Source organism: Lutjanus erythropterus, chromosome 6, assembly GCF_056507025.1.
Source record: "Lutjanus erythropterus isolate fLutEry1 chromosome 6, fLutEry1.hap2, whole genome shotgun sequence".
Lineage (NCBI taxonomy): Eukaryota > Metazoa > Chordata > Actinopteri > Lutjaniformes > Lutjanidae > Lutjanus > Lutjanus erythropterus.
The window spans coordinates 1,783,074-1,804,445 of NC_139322.1; the positions used below are offsets into that span (position 1 = coordinate 1,783,074).

General features: G+C 38.8%; 1 protein-coding gene across 1 annotated transcript; it reads left to right on the forward strand.

The window, feature by feature from the left end:
- The first annotated feature begins 1,177 nt into the window (after positions 1–1,177).
- On the forward strand, positions 1,178–19,857 carry trim101 (tripartite motif containing 101). Its single transcript, XM_084720163.1, has 14 exons — positions 1,178–1,503; positions 2,015–2,084; positions 3,591–3,800; positions 9,616–9,803; positions 9,886–10,060; positions 10,297–10,392; positions 10,871–10,948; positions 11,249–11,404; positions 12,782–12,804; positions 12,931–13,055; positions 13,785–14,143; positions 15,474–16,532; positions 17,648–17,776; positions 18,798–19,857. The coding sequence occupies exons 2-13, from the start codon at positions 2,073–2,075 to the stop codon at positions 17,732–17,734; spliced, it is 2,568 nt and encodes an 855-aa protein (XP_084576289.1). The 5' UTR covers positions 1,178–1,503; positions 2,015–2,072; the 3' UTR covers positions 17,735–17,776; positions 18,798–19,857.
- The last annotated feature ends 1,515 nt before the right edge of the window (positions 19,858–21,372 follow it).

Genomic DNA, 21,372 nt, shown 5'->3' on the forward strand with positions numbered 1-21,372 from the left:
AGAAGATTAGCTGGGATTACATAAATAGATATTGTTAAGGAAAAAATTTACAATTTCTTGTATTTTAAAACTTAAATTACCGACTAAGTCCAACTGCGGGTGGATGTCATTTCAACAGCAGTGGCCATTCTTGTCAGCATTACTGGGATTATTGTGTTTGCTACACTGACTTGATGAGTAAATAATTTTATGCAGTCTTGTAGAAATTCAACGCCAGGTTTATGTGCTCGCTGGTTAGAGATAACTTAGCTTATCTGTTATATCACCAACAACATGTGGTCAAACTGCTGCAATGTGACTAACGAGGATAAAAATGTACAACCCAGGACTTTGAACACTTTAGTCAATTCCTCACCTTTTGACAAACTCAGAAAATACACAAGTTAATCTAACTAGTGTGCAATTACTAATTAAAATAATTAAATTTTAATTGATTAAAATAAACAAGTTAGTCTACGTATTGTGCGCTCACAATTAACAAATTAGTTTAAGTTACTTTTACTTTAAAATCTCAACTTTTTTTTTTTTAGGTTGAGTTTGCATCATTTTTTGAGTACACCCAACTAATTAGATTTTACAGTGTACTTTGTTACATTTCACCACTGAAAAAAGCAGAACATCTAAGTACTTGGTTTGTTTTGGCATTTTTTTTCTTTTTTTTTTTACCTCAAAGTTCAAGTAACTTATTTAAAATGAGTCTTAATAACAAGTTGATAAAAACTGGGTTAGGTGAACTCAGTATTTGTAATTAAACTTGATGCTAGTATTTACAGTGTGAAAACTGTAGAGTGGATAACCAGACAAAAATAAAAGCCAACATTTGAACTGATCTATAACTCGGTCAGGCACAGTAATCAGATTACTCTGCGCATAGAAACGTGGTGGCAGTAACGTGTAAAGGACTTCCCTGCAGCAGTCTCATTTTATTACGGTGATAAAAGTGCCTCAGTATTAATGTGGTAATGATTATCTGTTCAAATTAAAATGCTACAGTTGGCACCTTTAAGAGGACAGTGAGTGTGTGTGTAACAGTAGAAAGAGCACAGCCTGGCGTGGTCTTAATCTGTCCACATACCAGCCACTGCCTGATATGGTGTGTGTGTGTGTGTGTGTGTGTGTGTGTGTGAGGCACTGGGCTGAAACCTGACTCTCCCCCGACTCAAATCAGTCCTCTCACACAGACCCACACACACTGCTGTGGATGGTGAGGAAGCTGCAAACAAACAAACTCACTTGTGAGGAAATTAAGGAATGGAGTGAGTGCTGGAGGGTGTGTGTGTGTGTGTGAGGAAGAGGAGGACGAGGAAGAGTCCTGAGAGGGTACAAGGTGGAGAGACGCTGCCTTCAGGTCCAGCCCGGGCAGATTTAGAGTGAAGGAGCTGAAGAGGAGCTCTGAGAGGAGATCATAAACCAGCTCCTGCTTCGTTTCTCTTCTCGGATGTGAAACTGATTTTTCCTGAACTGACTGACCTCGATGTGACGTCTTGACCTCAACATCTGACTGTGTGTTGATTTTTCTCCCTTCATACTGGACATGAAAAGTTAAACCTGAAGGCAAAAGCTCTGACTGAAGCTCGACTTAAAGCTGACAGCTAATGTTCAGCCTGTCTGAGTGAGTCGGGTATTTCCAGAGCTGAGCCAGACGCCGTTACGTTCTGGTCTGTACAGTCAGCAGCTTCATAAAAAACTGAAACCCAACAACTGAGCTTTAAATTAAATCCTAAATAATATAAATTAAAGTCTGTTGTGTCCTGGATTGTCTGTGCATGTAAAACCTGCACAAAACCATCTGAAAAATAGAGAAAACTTTTGCTACAATAAATATTTTTGTATAACTGACTTTTTTAAAAGTTAAAACTGAACAAACTTTCCTCAAAAAGTTCAGCTCCTCCTGCAGGACTCTGGTTGTTGCAGGATCTCAGTTCTGTTGAGATTTTGGAAAACTGTCTTCTGTGGATTTACTCACTGACCTACAAATGTATCGTAAGTAAAATGGTTGTTTGATTGACTGTAGAGACGAGCAGAAAGAAAAAACACAGAGGAAACTAACTGCTGTCAGACCGAACACTCAGATGGAGAGGAAGGTGAGTGAACTGCTTGACTTGTTCTGTTTTTGTCTTTGGTTGCGTTGCCTTTCTGTTGTAAAGTTTAAAATGTTTTCAGGGCTGCAATTAATTTCAAACAATCATTATAGTAAATAATTAAGTAGTATTTTGGTTACTTGTACTTTTATGAGTAGAATTTCAAGTCATTTTTCTTTATGTGTGTATTACACTATATAATGTCATTAGTGACTTTTAAAATCATAACTGAGTACTGAGTAAAATTTAAATTAATATTCAGACCTTTCATCTACATTTTTGTAGCCAATCAAGTGATCAGGTGACATTATTTTGTCTTCTGGCGACATTTGTTGAATCAGGAAACTTAAACTTTAAATGAGAAAAAAAAATGACAAAACAAAACAGAAAAAAATTAAAATGAGAAACATGTTTTGTGTGTCATAAATTATTAATGATTAATTGATAGTGCAAAGTGTGCAACTCTTGTTCAGAGTGGTGAGACAGCAGAATAGTGCAGGAGTTTAGATTTAAAAGATGAAGGAACAGAAACTACTTTGATTTAATAGCTGCTATTAATGATGTATTAAACCAGCAGTTAATGGTAATGTTTGAGATGAAGACTTTGCACTTTTACTTAAGTATTCTTCTAACAGCAGTACTTTTACTTGTGAGTAATATTTTAGTAATATAACCGTATTGCACTGCACATTGTAGCCCATTAACTACAAATATTTCTTCAGGTTTTCAGCAATAAAAACCTTTTGATTGATTACTACTTTTACAGGCAGACATCAGTTTACACAGACACACAAAGCACTTGTAGGTAATTAGAGACAGTCACATTTAGGTTTAGTTTTACATTTAGTTTTTGTTTCTATTTATTATTTCTTAAAAAGAAGACAAAATAATAAGGTGTTTAGGTCTTTCACCTCACTTTCAAATCCCAGTTCAGATAGCCTTTCTGTGTGGAGACTGCATGTCCTCCCTGTGTCTGCACAGTTTTTCTCCAGGTGCACCAGTTTCCTCCACCATCAAAAACATGAACAGGTTGGTTCTCAGGCGCTGTACACTGTCCAGTGGCTGCCCACTGCTCCTAATACTCCCGAAATATTGCCCTAATATTCTCACACTAACCTTAACTAATTACTATTCCTGTCTAAACCTAACCAACTCAATAAACAAAGGCTAGCCAATCAGAGGCAGAGTAGGATGGGTCATGACTTTGCCCTGCTGGGAAAAATGTGGTGAAACAGCCGTAGTGTAGTGCCTAATAAATGTCTTTTTTCAAGACAAAATGTCACATTTTAGTGTCCTTTTATCATGATCAGTTCAAACACACCTGTGCAGTAATCCTGCTGTTTAATCAGAATCTCTCATGTCACACCTGTCAGGTGGATTATCTGCTCATTAAGACAGAAATGATCACATTCAAGAACAAAATCTGAGACAAATAAACCTTTTGTGCGCACAGAAGAAGTCTACTTGCTGGCTGGTAGATTAGTTAAGTGACTTGTTGTGTGTCTTCAGGAGGAGTTGAAGTTTGGCGGAGCAGCCATGTCACTGGCGGCCGACCTGAGCTGCCTGCAGGGCGGCGGGGGAGCAGAGCGTGAGGCGGCGCTGGCGACGCTGGAGAAACAGCTGATCTGTCCCATCTGTCTGGAGCTGTTCAACAAACCGGTGGTGATCCTGCCCTGTCAGCACAACCTCTGCAGGAAGTGTGCCAACGAGCTCTACCAGGTCTGACACACACACACACACACACACACACACACGTTACACACAGCTCATGTCACACGTGTGTGTGCGTGTTTCTGTTCATACAATCACTGTATGTACACACAGTCATTGTTCATGTATGAACTGTGTGTAGAACCACACACCTCTCATCACACACTTTTTATATCTTAAAACAAAGCCCTCATCTGTGTGTGTGTGTGTGTGTGTGTGTGTGTGTGTGTGTGTGTGTGTGTGTGTGTGTGTACAGTGGATTATCAGTTTCTAAAATGGGACGTGTGGATATTTAACTGGTTCGCTCATGTACACCTGCCATGACCTACATTTACAGCTATTGTTAAGATTTTGTTTGTGTGTGTGTGTGTGTGTGTGTGTGTGTGTGTGTGTGTGTGTGTGTGTGTGTGTGTAGAGAATGCAACTTTATCAACTCAAGAACAATACTTGGAAACAAACTGAAGATCATTCCTCATCTAAATCTCAGAGTAATATTGTTCTTCTCACTCCACCACATTTATCTGTCAGCTATAGTTAGTGCCATTGACATGTACAGAGGAAGACAACATGACAGCTCCCCAAAAGTGAGTCCAGAACATCTGGATGTCCCCCTGCTGGCTGGCTGCAGTATAGGTCATTTACTCCACTTTCATCCACTATGGGTGAGTGCAAGTTCAGTGAGCTGTGGCTCCAGAAGATCACATTTAGTCCCTTGTTGAATCCTGTCGAAAATAACAAATCTGAAGCTGTGTTCTGTGCAGGAAAACTCTGCATGAACAATGTTAACTGCTGCAACTCTGGTAAGCACAAAACACCAGTTCACAAAACACTGCTGGAGTTTCACAGGAAAACAGTGATGTAGAATCTCCCAGTTCAAGTGAATGGTGACCAGTTTTCAAACAGAAAAAACAGCACCCCCAAAAATCAGTTGGTGTAATCCAGGTCTCCTCCAACATGCCAAGCTGACTAAAAAACACCATGTTTTCAGCCTGAATCTTCACTGTCGATCCTTCACTTGAAGCCACGTTTACATGCACATGCATACTGTCTGAACTGGGCGTGTTTGTGAATTGTGGAGGTAGACTGTTAAACTGTTGTTTAGGATTTCTGTGTTCAGGGACTTTTTGGATTTTTGGGCGGACCTGAAACATAAATCATGGTCCTCCAACACTATATAAACCCCACAAACCAGCACACAAATGACAGCGCCCCACCCTCTTTAAGAGTCAGTTACAAACATACCTTTAGTGACTCTCAGTCCAGATCAGCCCAGCAGTTCACTTCAGCTCACTTCAGTTCCAACAACCTGACACAGAAGAAAAAAAACACCATCCTGTCACTGGTGGCTCAAACATGTCTGGACATGTCCAATAAAGCTGCTACACCGAGCGTCCATGTTTCAGGTGGTTTTCAGGTCGTAGTGGTGTTTGACACTGAGGTAGTGGAGTGGACACACCTCCTTCATGATTCTGAGACCTAATTTTATAGATTCAAATTTAGCTGGGTGGTTAATAATACATGTTTCTGTGGTGCGACAAACTCAGCTGCTTTACAGCATCTTTAACAGAATCTGTTCCTCATCAAAGAGCAGGTGTTCACCATCTTTGCCAGGAAACTATGTTGGTTCCTGCTCTGACGTTCAAAGTGAAAGTAGGGAACAATGTCCTGGCAGGCAGAGCAAAGAGAGCATGACTGAAGGAAGCCTGACCGACTGTACAGGCTGCAGCAGTCATATTCAACTTGTTGCCCTCTGTGGGATGCCATTTTCTAATTCACAAGAAAAGTAAATTGATTCACACCTTTTTTTCCAGGAAGGAGGGACTGATGTGGTAATTTTGTTTTATGGGATAAATGAAGCTGTTAGAAACAGAGAAGAATGTGAGCTCTGCAGGAGAGGACAACTATTAGCTGAGGAGGAGCAAAAGTTAAACAAAATGAGGATAATTCTGATCTCATAAATTTGTATTTCACACAAAAACAGCTTAGATATGGTCTTCATTTTGTTTATTTGGTTTATGCTCATGAATCATTGCAACATTTCAGTGGTTGCATGATGGAAGAGGTTCCAGCTGTTTGATTTTCTATTAACTTTCTCAAAAGTTGCCAAAGAATTTATAGTTAAAATGCAGTTGCAGTTATTAAATGAAGTCAGATATCTGATTTATCTGTCAGTAGTACTTGCAAATTAAATTTAGTTAATAAATTAATTTAATAAGTCAGTTCATTTGAAAATAAAGAACACAATAATGCAATTTTATGCTTTTTTAAAATTATAATTAGGAGAAGTTTGGATGAAATAATGTCAAGTTAAACAAACCTTTGTTTTATAGGCATGTCTAAGAATTATTCTGTGACCTGTCTGAACCTGAGCATTCGTGATATCTCAATAAATCAATGTTAGTCAGTCAGCTGTCACGTTCCCGCAGTCTTCTCCTGTCCAAGTGGATCAGTGAGCCGACACAGTGACCAGACGCTGCTAACACTGAACCACCAGGTATCATTAGACTTAATGTGGTCTGTAAATAACAAAACCTGTTAAAGACAACAGTTGATCGGAGCTAGACTGAGACTGAGTCAGAGACAACAGTCTGACACTGCTGTACTGTAACGAAGCTCCCTGTAATGATCAACAGCACTATTTCTAAACCATCACAGTACAAAATAATTTAATACAAAATGCAGCAGATTATTACAAGGTGTGGTGTGGTCTTATTACACGACGAAGTGAAAATTTATTACATTTATTCAAGATATAATGCATCATTACATGGCGATACAGCGAAAACAGGAGTCTGTCTTTCACGACAGTTGAAAGAAAAATAAAATGTGGCATTGATTTGTATTCATATATCAGTGAGGAATCATATCTGACTATAAATAAAAATTATATATTATATTATAATTGTACTGCAGGTCAACCAGAACATTCGACCAGTTCATTTAGTGTTTCTTAAAATATATACTGTAATCTCTATCACCCCTGACATCTGTCGTTTTACTACTATTTCCACACCTGATACACACACACATATAAATGTGTGTTAACTTACATACATGTCTTCATGTGTGTTGTTTCATGTGTTGGATGGTATGTGAGATGGAAACTTTATAGACCCCTCCTTTTCTGTCCTACTCATGTTCGTGACCTTTGACACAGAGAGGCCCGTTCTACAAAACACGTTCACACTCGGACACGGAACATGCAATACAAACATGTAGCTCTCATCCCCACCTGACCACAGACTGTTTATCCACATGGATCCAACAATTAAAACAGAAGTCAGAAGATCCACCATCAACAGCGTCTCTGATCAGCCTTAACCTTTATTTTTAATGATCAGGGCTCCGTTTCCCACAGTCTCCTCAGTGCACCAGAGGCTGCACCTTTAAGCTTACAGGCTGTTTCCTCAGCTCAGGTAAACCTTCTGAAAGGTTTACCTTTAGAAAGGCGGTCTGAACCAGTCATCAGCTGTCCTTTACTGATGTGCTGATGTGATTCATCCTGTCACCATTTTAGCTTTATTAGACCAACATTACACTTTTCAAATGGACAGTTGTACTATAGTTCACATCAAGGCTACTTATGCAAATTACATCATTAGTTTAAAATTAACTTCATGAAAATTAATTATGAAAACAATGTTTCTGTGCAGAATGTTGTCATTTCACCTGGATATTCTTATCATGATAGTAGCCTAATAAAACATTGAACCTATCCATAATACTAATCTACACTCAACATTAATTTCTTTATGTAATAGGAAAAATTAGTTCCTTTGCTGAGGTATACCGTAGAAACCTTCGTAGAACACTAAGGTACATTGAAACTGGGAAACTTAAAACTGGGAATTACACAGGTTATATAAGTAATTAAAGAATACATTTTCTCTTAAAAACTGGGATTGGAGTGTTGGTATTAATATTTTATGTTTTTGATTTGTCCCAGTTCTCAAGAATGGGTGCTACATGTTGTTTCTGTGTTAACTTATGATCAATCACAACCATTGGAAACTCCCTGAAGTCATCACTGGTTGCCTGGCAACCTCACAATGACAACAAGACTGGTTTGCGTTCTCAGCCAAGAAACAGTCCAGCACATGACCACTAAGTTATGCGCCCAATAGTGAACAATGTAGTACTGCTCATTACTAAACTAATGAGCCTGTGAAGAATTGGTGGAATGCCCCTTTAATAGGACACTGTTTCCGTAGGTCTGGATGATTACCTTAAGGTGATCGTGCAAAATAGACTTTCCTAAAAAAATGGCCTCAGAAGCTTTTAAAAAGTCTTAAATTTTAAATTTGGTGTGATGAGTCTCTATGAACATATTGATCATTTTCTTTGTGTAATTGTGACACTATTGAAGAAATATAAAAAAATATAATTTCAAGCTCAACTCTACTCGACTCTAAACCAGCTCTGTCTGAGTCCTCAGTGTTTCTCTGAGCGGCTCTGATCCCTCCGTCAGGCCCTGCAGCAGCTGAAGATTATTAAAGACACTATTTCAGGACGCTTTAACCCTCTAACCTTCCATACGTCTCTCTGCTCATCTGTCCTTTTCTTCACTCGTCTATCTGTCTCTCTGCTTCTCTTTTCCTCTCGACTCTCAATTCACTAATCGGTTTCTACTTCTGCTCACTTTTCTCTGGTGATCTCTTGTTTTATGATGCTGCTGACCTATCATCCATAATTATTTTGTACCAACACACTGCTGTTCATATGGTGACATTCTCGTAAATTTAAATATCTGTTTTTTATCCAATAGTTCAATTAAAGGATCAACATCACTCTAATATCTGAATGTCAAGTATGAAGTTACACCCCAAAACTGATTAGCTTAGCATAAAGACTGGAATGGTCGCAGCATCCAACTTCCCCTGAAATCAAAAATTCTCTTTTTTTTCACATCACCTTTTGTGTATTATGAAACAGACAAGATAATAAGTGTGTGGTTCATGAGTTTTAAAGGTGCTGATCAGCAGATCTTTTTAGATTTTGTTGAGAGCCAGGCTAGCTGTTTCCCACTGGCTCAAGTCTTAATGCTAAGCTAAGCTAACTAGCTCCTAACTCCAGCTGCACACTTCCATAAATCTTTTTATTTATATCTCAGAAAGAAAGCGAAGCAAATTTCCTAAAATTTAAAGCAACTTCATAAAGACCAAAAATTTATCAACTAAGTACATGTTCTTCAGTGCTAACTCTTAGCCACAGGTTAAGGACAGTCCTGAGCTAAAAATGCACAGTGTGAAAAGGCCTATTGCTGGGCCACATACTGGCATATAGTTGATGTATAACACAGCACATATGTGATACAAACATTTAAACACTTATTTTGACTCCATGGGAACTTCAAACTTCACTGCATCTGTAATATGATATATTTCAGGATTCATGCTCATAGCTGAATTTAATGGGATCACATTTTATCTTCCTGGTAGAGTTCATCATATTAATGTCCAAAATGTCCATCATGATTCAGATCAACTGAGGCTCCTGTGTTATTTTTACCTCATTTAGAGACAGGAGAGTTACCAGCAGGAGCTCTATGACTGTCTGTGTGTGTGTTTACACGCTGGATGGTGAACAGGGGACTTTCCAGTTTTGTTTTTACCCACCGACTCATCCTGAAGCAGCTCTGACTTCACCCGGGGAGACATTTGGAGGATTTTACACATTCTCCACCAGTGATTATTGAAATCCCAGCATGCAGCTGTGTTGTGTGACAACAAACTGCAACTGTGGGGTGTTGACAGGCCGTCCTGAAGGGTCGAGGAGCAAAGCCATCATTGTGTTATTAATATTTTAACATTATTTCTGTGTCCAGCCCTCGTTGTTCCAGGCTCGCACCACCATGATGGTGAACAGCGGCCGTTTCCGCTGTCCGTCCTGCAGACACGACGTGGTGCTGGATCGCCACGGCGTCTACGGCCTGCAGCGAAACCTGCTGGTGGAGAACATCATCGACATCTACAAACAGGAAGTCAGCAACAGCAACAACAGCAGTGCCACCAGGTGAGGAGACAGGACAGGTAAAGTTATGATTACCAGTGAACATATTGAAAGTGTGTAAACGTCATGTTTCTTCTGTCTGCAGCTCCGTCTCTCCTCCTCCACCTGCTGCTCAGGTCACATGTTCAGACCACGAGGGTGAGAAAGTGAACATCTACTGTCTCACCTGTCAGGTTCCTACATGTTCTCTCTGTAAAGTGTTCGGGGCTCATCAGTCCTGTCAGGTGGCTCCTCTGACGGACGTCTACCAGCAGCAGAAGGTGTGTGCGTGTCTGTGTGTGTGTAAATACACCTTTAAAATACTATTTCAGTATGGCGTCATGTTAATTGTGTTGAATTGATTCAGATCACCCAGGTTAATGTGTAAAGGATTGTATTAATAACATATTTGAATTTAAAATCTAGCTCCTTTAATTGGACTTCAGCTAATTAAAGACTGTAAACATCTAATAATCATTTCTCTTCATAACACGTTAATTTTCCTTTTGTTTCTCAGGATGAGCTGAATGAAGAAGTCAGTTCTCTGGTGGCGTTCAACGATGAAGTCCAGAGTTTGATCAATGAACTGGAGGAGACCTGCAGGAACATAGAGGTGTGTGTGTGTGTGTGTGTGTGTGTAATTTAAACAATAATAATAATTTAAACTTAGTTTATATTCTATACTCTTATTTATGATATTCTTGCATCCTGACACATTTATCCTCCATCCTCAGCATTATTTTTGTTTTTGTTTTATTATTTGCACCACTGTTGTATATATTGTTGTATTTTTTGTGTTTACATATTTTTATACCTTTTATTTTTATTTGTTATATATTGTTGTAAATAGTAGTATAATGCACATATTTTTACATACGTATGATTTCTATTTCCATTCTTATGTTTCCTTATATATACTTTTATTTTTGAATGGGAGCAGCTGCAACACAACTGATTTCCCTGTAACAGAACAAATTGCATTTGAACTTCTATTAATTCTCCTCTGTTACCCCCTAACCCAGGTGAGATATACAGTTTCTAGCTCATATGAATTGTGTTTTGTGCTCTGATCTTCACTCTGTCCTCTGCAGGAGAACTGTAAGACTCAGAAACAGAGTGTGTGTGAGATGTTCGATCGTGTGTTTTCCATCCTGGAGGAGAGACAAAAGGTCAGATTGGTTCTTTTTTTCTGACTTCACTCGTCTGTTGTTCACATTTATAATTTAATATCTTATAAGAACTTAATAAATACAAATTAAACAGACTTAGACAGCAGCAGCAATTGTACTAATAATAGCAGTAATCATATTCATACTGTAATAATATTGGCAATATTAGCAGTAGAAGTAGCAGATATTAATAAACAAATATAAAATATAAAGAAATGTAACAGACTATAAAAACTAATGGATTAATTATATTTAAACCATAATTGCTGTCTCCATCATCACCACATCATCACATCGAAGGCGATGACGCAGCAAATCAGCTCTGAGGAGGAGGAGAAGACGAGCCACGTGCAGGCGTTGGTGCGTTGCTATGGAGACAGCGTGGAGGCCAACAGTAAACTGGTGGAGAGAGCAGTGAGCAGCATGGAGGAACCCGACATGGCTGCTTTTGTTCAGGTGCTCTGTGCATGTGTTTGTTGTAAACACTACATTATTGGTCAGAGTGAAAAATAACTTGAACCAGATTTCCATTTTGGCAGCAGTGGAAATTAATGAAGTATAATTCCTCAAGTACCGTACTGTACTTAATTCAGTACACATTTTATTAAATTATTAATTCAGTGAATATGTCTCCATGGTCCTTTAGCTCCTCATTCTGTCTGTGCACTGAAACAAAGCCACATGTTTCTACACAACACTATTCCAGTCAATCCAGTGACTCTGCTCGCAGCCTCCACTGTAAAAACTCAAAATTTCAGGCAACAAACTGCATAGATTTTCATAAGAGTTTTGACCCAGAAAAAGTTTTACCAACTACTGATCTTTTGTTGAGATAATTTACTTCTCTTCCTTGAATAAACTTAAAGCTTTGAATTTTAGAAACTCAAAACATTGTAGTAAATAATATTGAGTAAATTCACTGAAGATGACTGATTTAATGAGACACAAGTGTTAATAAACAACTTTCACTGCTCCTGCATCGAGCAGCCATATTGGATTTTGAGATCAGGGCTAGTAAAGTTCCTCCAACTTTCTGAGCTGGAAATCTGAGTTCAGGGGGCGTTTCACTTGAAACTGCTGGAAACTTTGAACTTTGCAGTTTAAATGGACTGTACCATTCACACCATTAGCAGTATTAAAAAGGCGTTGCTATCCTTGGACTACTTCCCCCTTCATTAAGACTGTCAGGTGCAAATAAAAAGTTTGTATTGCAACTGCCTGGAAAAGCACAGAGGCATCTACAGCTGGATGCTGGTTTAAAAGTCTTTCTAACTGTTTAGATATGAGAAAATTGATTTGTGCTATCAGGGAGAAAATACAGAGCTTTATTCAAATATGGGGATGTTTTATTTAAAAACTTAAAAATCACCAACCAATATGTTTACTGAGGGCTTGAAAATGAGGATATTGCAAGATCTTTTGTTTTGTTTTGTTTGTTGGTTTTGGTTTTCTTATGTGTATTTAAGCCTTTAAGTATATTTTTTGTCTTAATTTGAAACGAATATATTTTTATAAAAAAGTTATTGCAGTACAGTGCAGTTGCAGACACAGTGGGATGTTCAAGGCAAAACCGTCTCTCTTTAAATGAAAGTTTTGCTACGTTTTGTCTGAGCTGAGCGGTCTGCTCATGTCCTTCCTGCTCTGACAACAGATCATTTGGAAGAGTTTCTCTCTTTGTCAAAGTGAGAGTTTTTGTTTGTTTGTGATGTGTTTGTCTGGTCTGTGCTTGAATCTTGTGTGATGTGCAGTTGTGGAAATGTCAGGAAAATGATTGACAACTGACTTGTTACTAAAATTATCTGTTTTTGTCATTTGTCTTCATCGTCCCTTCAGAATTCAAGAGAGCTGATCACAAAGTGAGTGCTGTGATCCTGTACATTTATTTCTTGTGATTAAAAATGTATGGCAGTTTGACACTTAGATCACCTTTCTTCCTTTTTCCTTTCTCTCCATCCATCCTTCACTCCTCCTCCTGTCCTCAGAGTGATCACAGCAACCGGCTCCTGTCCAACAGAGACACTGAAACCAGGTTACGAGAGTATGAGTCACTACAGATATAACTTCAGCAGACAGGAGGGGGCGCTGAGGAGCATCGACTTCCTCAAAGGTGAGAGGAGGGACTGTTGAAGAAAAACATGCTGAAACTGAAGCGTCATAGAATCACCTGACTGCCAACATTAGCTTTGTTTATGATGTCAAGAAAAAAAGAAAACAAACAAACAAACAAACACTCTGTGCTTGTGAAGGCTGAAGTGTAAAGCAGCCTGAGTGAGGATGTAACTGTATCTCTGCTCGAGGTTTCTTTTTGGATTTAATGTCCGGGAGTCTGATCCAAAAATAGTTGGTGGCTGCAGCAGGTAAAGAGCAAATGGGTAACAAGTTTCCTAAAATGCTAAATATAACAGAGGTGTAAGGATTATTGATCAGTATGACTTGATGATTACAACACCAGATGTTCTGAATATTTTTTTTAAGAGACAAACTCTCCACTTGATAGATTTCAGGACTCTTCTGTTTCTAATGTTGACAGCGAACAGACAGTGGATGGTGCAGACAGTGTGACCTTTACATCCATCAAAATTCAAACCCATCGTACAGCTCTTCTCTAGTGCCCCAAATATTTTCACCCACCTCAGGATAGTGATGGAAGAAGTTTTCAGATCCTTTATTTCAGGAAAAGTACTAATACCAAACTGTAAAAATACTCCACCACATGGTATGTAGATGTGGTAACTGTACTCACTTAATATGATTTTAGCATCAGAAAATAACACTTTTAATATCACATAGAGCACAACAGAAGCAAATATCAACAGGTTTTGTTGTCTCTCTGCAGATGTGGAGGATGTTCCTGAAGAACCACAGGTAGAACAAGAGCCAGAAGAACCCAAAGAGCAAAAACACCAGCAGGACACCTCCACTCAGAGCCTGGAATCTTTTATACAACCGGTTAAAGAACCAGTCCGAGCGCTGATATCCCCACCAGTGGAACCAGTGCAGACAGCTGCATCAGCTCCACCAGCTGCAGGTCTGGTGAGGAACTCTGTGGAACCTGTGGAGCCAGAGATGGAGAACCTAAATGATGGTGGGTCCAGTCAGATGAAGAACAAGACAGAGAAGGAGGAAAAGGAAACTCGTGAACCTGTTAAAGTGGGAAACATCTGTGAACATCAGGAGGGAATGAGCACACAACAGGTACAGAAACACACCTGCTGGAAAGAAAAAAAAAATCACCTGTATTAACTCAAAAACAACTTTTATTCATTTATCTTTACTTTTTTTTTTTCTTACCGTGATAATTAAAGAGTGACCAAGCAGCTAAATTTCCCAACTTATTTTGAGATGGCGAGTGTAGATTGTAAATTAGTGTGAGAAAATGTTAAAGGAATAGTTCCAATTATTTGAAGTGTGGTTGTATGAAGTACTTATCCATGTTCAGTGTATTACCTGCAGTTGATGGAGGTTGACACGCCACCAGTTTGGAGAAACAGCAGGAGTACTGGTGCAGGAAGCTAAGCATCTGCATCAAATAATCCAAACTATCCCTTTAAATGTGTTGACAACTCAACAAACCAAATCTTCTTTCAGCACATCTTCAGACTTCTTTTCAGCTTCAGTCTCTCAAAGTTAACATTCTTCTCTTTCTTATGTAAATACTGTAAAGGAACCCTGAGCCCGTTAACTACAACTTGTGTAAATTTAACATTACAGTAAATCATTTTTTAAAATATGAATGCTAATTTTAGAAAATTTGGATTTATTTCTTTCTTATCCTTCCAGCCTCCGGTGTCGATTCCACTCAGCTTTGAAAATCTCACAGAGACGATAAATTTGATAGAATAGTACAGTGTTTCACAAACGATGTGTGGTGAGGGAAGTCCTGGTGTGCTGTGGGATTTTGTAACAATTATAGATTATTATTAAAATGAAATGTTGAGAAAACTCAAAATTTCAAGGCAACAGACTGCAATAGATTTTTGAGTTTTGAGCCTAACTCAAATTGTTTAAGTTTTTAAAAAGTTTTTACCAACTAGTGAGCTTTTGTTGAGATGATTTACTTTTCTTATTTATACTTTTTGAAGTTTATTTCAAAAGTTAAGAGTTTGAGTTGGGCTCAAAACATAAAAATTTATTGCAGTGCGTTGCCTTGAAATTTTAGGTGATCTCAAGTATTTTTTACATTGAGCGAGAGGCGAATTTACACCCTAAAAAATCCCTTTATTTAAAAAATCTTCCGTCAAAGTGAACGCCGGTTTTTGCTCACCGTTCTAAGGAAATTGTGTTGAATTCTAGACCAAATTGATGAAATTTGTGCATCCTTTACAGCCAGATTTTATGGAGAGAAAGCTTTTCAAGTCTCTGTGAGTTCACCAGCATGAACCTAAACCAGAAGCAGCCTGGAAAGATGAAAATCAGTCTAAAACATATTGCATGCGTTGGAAAACGGTCAGTAATTTATATAACGGGCTAAAAGAAATGCTAAATCTTCCATGTGGCTTTTTAACTGTCTTCCTTCACATATCAGTGTGAGGGGGAAGAGGCAGAAAGTGATGCAAGCGATCAGATGACGAAGACTGAGACAGAGGAGAAATATGAAGCTCAGCATGAAGAAGAAGAAGAAATGCAGACGAAGGGGGAAATAGATGCTGTGTTTTACCCAAGTTGGTACAAACCCAAGAGCTGGTGCAGGGTTAACCCCGTCCCTGTAGATGCACAGCAGACAAAGTGTGCAGACGTATCTGAGCTGCAAATACAACCACAATCTCTCTGTAGTCTGGAGTCTCATCCCAAACTATCTCCTCCTGGACCACATCAACTCCCACTGTCCACTGAGCCTCACACTCTGTCTCACCTCCCACACCAATCAGAAAACCAGTCCCAGCCTCTTTCTCCTCTCCAGGAATCCCAGGAGGTACCTGCAGAGCCGGGCGGCGCTTTTGCATCAGCTTCTCCTCAACTAACTCTGCAGGAGACAGCAGGAGGAGCTGGTATCACAGAGGAGGAAAATGAGGAGGAGGAGGAGGACATGCAGGGCTGGGTGTGTCTGCCAGGAGCTGTGGATAAAAGTTTCAGTCTAGCAGAGGAGATTTTTGATCTTGGAGAAGGTAGTTTAGAGAGATTTTCTGGTAATTATGAATCCATACCACAAGAGGAGGTGCTCCAGAGAGGTCACTCAGACACGTTTGAGCTCAGTGATGCAAGACGAGAGGAGAAAGAGGAGCACAGTGAGGATAATTTAGATCTAGAAGGTGTGTCAGAGGTGAAAGAAAGAGGTTTTGGAGGTGATTTTGAAGCAGGGGCAATGAGTGAAAGGCTAGAAAAAGGAAGCAAAGTGCAGGGGAATGACCTCTCTGGATTAGAGGAGGAGGATCAATCTATGAGGGAGGATGGCTCTGAACCAAAAAATGGTGTCTTGGAGAGGAGAAAGAGCTTGATGAAGGGAGACGGAGAAGCAGCGTTTGAGGCTGGGAGTTCAGGGTTTGCAGAAAATAAAGAGGAAGGAGAGACTGAAGACTTTAACACCAAAATGGAAACGAGTGTAGCTGAAACTGAAGAGAAAATAACCTCCTCTGTCTCTCTCCAGGTCAGTGTCGTCGGGTTTTAGCTTCATCATCACCATCATCATCGAGCAGGCTTTTGCACTCTTCACCCACCTGCTGATGTGGCTCCACCTCCACACTGTCTTCTTCTTTTATTTTATTTGTTTTCATGTTCAGAGTCACTTATGCAACTTGGCTGAAACTGCTTCAACACATCAGTCTCAGTGTTGTTGTCATGTTGGAAAATGAAAGGAGAATGGGAAGGATGGAGGAAAAACAAATGACAAAAGATATTTAAAAACGTATTTTACCCCCAAACTGGAAGTTAGCAGGACAGTTCACCTCAAAGTCAAAAATGTATACACTCAAAAACTCATAATTTTAAGTTTTGAAAAAGTTTTACCAACCCCTTTGGTTGAGATAACCAGCCAAACCACCAATCAGCTTCCCCAAGGCTCGTTACAAGCAGGAAACTCTGGAGATCGTCAACAGCTCAAGCTCAAGTCGATGGGATGCCAGACCAGAGACACACCAGCTCACTTAGGTGGGATGCTGCACCAGCCACCACACATACACACACACACACACACACACACACACACACACACACACACACACACACACACACACACACACACACCTGTGGTGAAGGTCAGCAGCATCCCATCAACTTGAGAACAAGTTGAGTTGCTGACGATCTCCAGTTTCCTGCTGTGATCTAAACGTGAGTGATAACCAGCCTTGGGGAAGCTGGTTGATTGGATGGTTGGTTGGTTGGTTGGATGGTTGGTTGGTTGGTTGGTTGGTTGGTTGGTTGGTCGGGTTGTTGGTTGGTGTGTTTGGTTTGATTAGGGTTATGGTTCAGGTTAGTTACGTTCCAGCCCTGGTTTACAGGTATCACTATTGTTTCCTTCATCCTTCCTCCTCCACATTACGTCTTTTTGTTGCAGCCTCATCTTCCCATCTCTTTTCTTCTTGTCTTCTTCACCCCAAATCATCTCATCTCCTCACTTTGACCACTTTTTTCGTCCCTTCTTCTTGTCACACCTTCCTCTGCTCCATCACCTCCTCCGTATCTCTACCCCACCTCCCCGCTGTATGTATTTGTCATCTCCTTCATCCACCTCTCTCTGTCGTCCATCCCTCCATCTTCCTCTAGGCTGTCACTCTGCTCTTCTACCTGTTGGCCTTCCTGCTCATCCTGCAGAGGGTCTGGGCTTACATCGGCTGCTTCATTTGCACATAACACCAGCAGGAGACACACCATCCTCACTGCTGCACAGCTCAGGTACACACACACACACACACACACACACACACACCTGCTGGCTCCACCGGGACCTGCTGCTCACAGCTTTTATTTTGAAAAACAAGAGCATCTACAGAGGAGCTTCAGATTTTAGTTTTTCTTTTACTATCATTGTTACCATTACTAATGCTCTTACTACTACTCTACTCATACTGCTCACTGGATATTATCCCACTTATTAAACGGTTGCTTTCGAAAATAAATCAATAATTTGACACAAAATACTGATTTAAAAATAATTGTGTTGATTTTAAAATTGTTTTATTGCTCCTCCAGAGTCTATGATCAGATCTGCATCAATAGCAACAGTCTGTTCTTCATGGCAATGGTCTGCACGTCAGGATTTTAAAGATAACAGACCTTAGAAAGCCTGAACATTGAAAGAAGAAGAAAATGAAGACAAAAGAAGAGTAAATCAAAGTCACATGATAAAAAAAAGTCATACTTATGATATAAAAAATAATAATAATGAGATTGGGATGTTTTTCCTTTTGCTGGTGAAAAGGGGCTTTTATAGATCCTCCATTTTCTCTTAACAAAACAAAATAAACTGATCCAGTCATCTTCATCTTCCCTCAGCTCTGACAGCATTGTGCATTCTTCCCTTTGCTGACACCTTGTGGTGAAATTTTGAAATTACAGCAAGAGTTTGTTTCACATTTAAAAAAATCAAATTATTTACAAAATATATATTAGGACAAATTAACCATTGTACTGAAATATATTAACAACTTGTATTGCATTAATTTGATTCTGGCTGTTTTTATGCTCCAGTGACATTAACATCACTCATCACACCTCTGTGCTTCACACACACATACATGCAGACATAAATTATGTTTGCATGTTCATACAGATTGTATATATCTGATTTAAAGTGCTAGTTCTATCTTCACACATTGCTGCAATTACTAATTACTTTTCAAATTAAGATTTTACATCAGAAAACACACATATGATCAGTTTTTAAAATGCAGTTGGTGGATTGTCTTTGCTCCAGATGGAGACTGAGACGAGGAGTCCTGCTCGGATCAGTCCTCCCCTGTCCCCCTCCTCCTCTTCCTCCTCCTCCTTCACCCTCACTGAGGCTCCTCGTCGACCCAGTTTCTGCTTCTCCTGGCTGAATCCTCTCCACAAGAAGAAGTAGAGGACAGAGAGAGAGGTGTTTGGAGAGGACGTTCTGCTGTGAGGAGATGAAGAGTCAGTTTCATCGGCTCAGCGCTGCCCTGAAACTGAAAACATACCTGGACTTTGATAAAACTCCAGAGTTACAGCAGTTTTATCAACAGTCTCTGTTTTGTTCTCAATATTCATCCACTTTAAAACATATTAACACGCGTGTGTTTTGAGGACAAAGCAGGAACAGATCTGCTCTGGATCTGTGGGCTTAAGGGGAAAAATTCAGTCAGGCTCTTATTTTGAAAAATTGTAAAGAATGAATGGAGAAGGTTTTTTGTTTGTTTGTTTGTTTTAAACAGAAGCTGCTGCCCTTCACACAAAATGTCTTCATAACTTTCAAGGTTGTGATTTTAAGTGTCATCAGCAGCAGACGAGTCCTAATACTGCAGCGTAGAAGAATACAATAATAACAGTTACTGTAATGAAAAATATCGCTTGTTCTTAAGTTTTACTAGTAGAACTTGTGGTAGAAACAGGAACAGCAGCAACAGCAGGATTAGTACAACTAGTACTACCAGTAGTGATAATATTAAATTTACTGTAATGTAGAATGTACAAAAATATCTAGCATTTTAGTGTTTTACTTGAAAAAAATCAAAATAATTCTGACAATATTTTAGCTCTGAAACATTTACCATCTCACACTGTGGCACATTTTGGTCAAATTTAATTTTGAATGAAAAAAGGATCAGTACACTAAAAAATGTGTGCAGTTTTTAAAATCTCTCATTTTAAATGTGTGAATGTTTTTTTTTCATTTGGTTTGTTGGACTGTAGCTCCAGGAACTCAGCTAAGTCTGATACCAGGTGACAGGTGTATTTGTTTTTGAGTCAGATTTAAGTTACTCATGGAGACGTAAGAATTTACTAATAAGAAATGTGAGGTTATGTAACAGTTGTGCATCTAGAAATGAGTTGGAGACATAGACTGTACATTAAATAATTTGAAATCCTATTTAATATATTATATAACATATTATTTCATATTAAAGCAAGTTGTTTCCCACGCCCCCCTCCACCAGACTCAGTGTCTCACTTGTTCTTGTCACTTGACATAACAAGTGAGGACATGTCACACAGTGATTTAGTAGGTTAGCTAACTTTTGTCAGTGTTGGTACCGAGGTACCAAACCTGTTCAACATTTTTGGTCAAATTGTTTTTCTTATTAAATATTTCCAGTTTCTGCCAGAAGACCCAGACGAGCAGTTTAAGTCACGTTGATCTGAAGATGTTGGATGTCATGATTCAGTTTTACTTTGGTTCAGTGTTGAAAACAGTTAAGGTTTTGTTTTTTGAAAGTCAGAAGATTTTTCTGTGTATTTGTGTGTTTGAGCAGTTTGGTGTCTGTGTTTAATGAAGGTCAGAATGGTTCAGATGAAACATCGGCTTTGTTTGATACATGTATAGATTTAATAAATCTGATTTTACTCAACTTCAGTGTGTGTGTGTGTGTGTGTGTGTGTGTGTGTGTGTGTGTGTGTGTGTGTGTGTGTGTGTCTACTCTGCTCTCTGTCTCATGCACACATTTGTTTTTGTTTTAAAATATGAAATATTAAAATTCTCAGCCAGCAGCACAGAAACCACAGCTCTCCCACAGAGAAAAGTCTCAAACCAAAATATTTGACAACAGCTGTCTCTGTGACGTCGTCTGACCACGCCGGAAGAAGAATTCCCATAAATGAATTTACCTGTTAGCAGTGAGGAACACAACTTCTGGTTTGGATGACAAACCTTTAAAATAAAAGCATGAAAACAAAGTGAAGTTCTCTTAAGATAATAAACCCTTTTTAGTCACACAAAGGAGAACTTTGCAGTATTACTGCACAATGAGGATAGGAAAAATAGAAAAAGCACCAATAATAAAAAAAATAATAATAATATACAAACGAGGAGATATTAAAAAAATAGGTATCAACAAGAGGAAATATAAAAACAGGAACAATACATACAATATTGAACAATAGACCAATTCAACAGTTGAATTTACAGATTTGCACATAGGAAATATTAACCCTGATACAGCCATAAACACATTCAAACATACATAGTTGAGTTTCCACATATATAATTAATTGGAAAGGCAGGATTAAATTCAGTATATATTTTCTCCACCTGAGATGAACAAAATACAAATACTGCTACTACTACTACTACTAATAATAATAATAATAATAATAATAATAATGATAATAATAATAACAACAATAATAATAATAATAATAATAATAATAATAATAATAATAATAATAATAATAATAATAATAATACAGTTTATAATAATCTAGTGATCTGGCCATCCTAACAGTTACATACATACGTACAAGGCAGCTGAAAACTGTTTTGTGTTCATGTTGCAGTGGTGCAGCAGCACAAGAGAAAATGACCACAACTGTAG

Excerpts from the sequence above, each read along its gene's own strand:
- trim101 (XM_084720163.1), top strand. Across the intron at positions 9,804-9,885 it reads AACAACAGCAGTGCCACCAG|CTCCGTCTCTCCTCCTCCAC; the intron begins GTGAGGAGACAG and ends TTCTGTCTGCAG. Across the intron at positions 10,393-10,870 it reads AGACCTGCAGGAACATAGAG|GAGAACTGTAAGACTCAGAA; the intron begins GTGTGTGTGTGT and ends TGTCCTCTGCAG.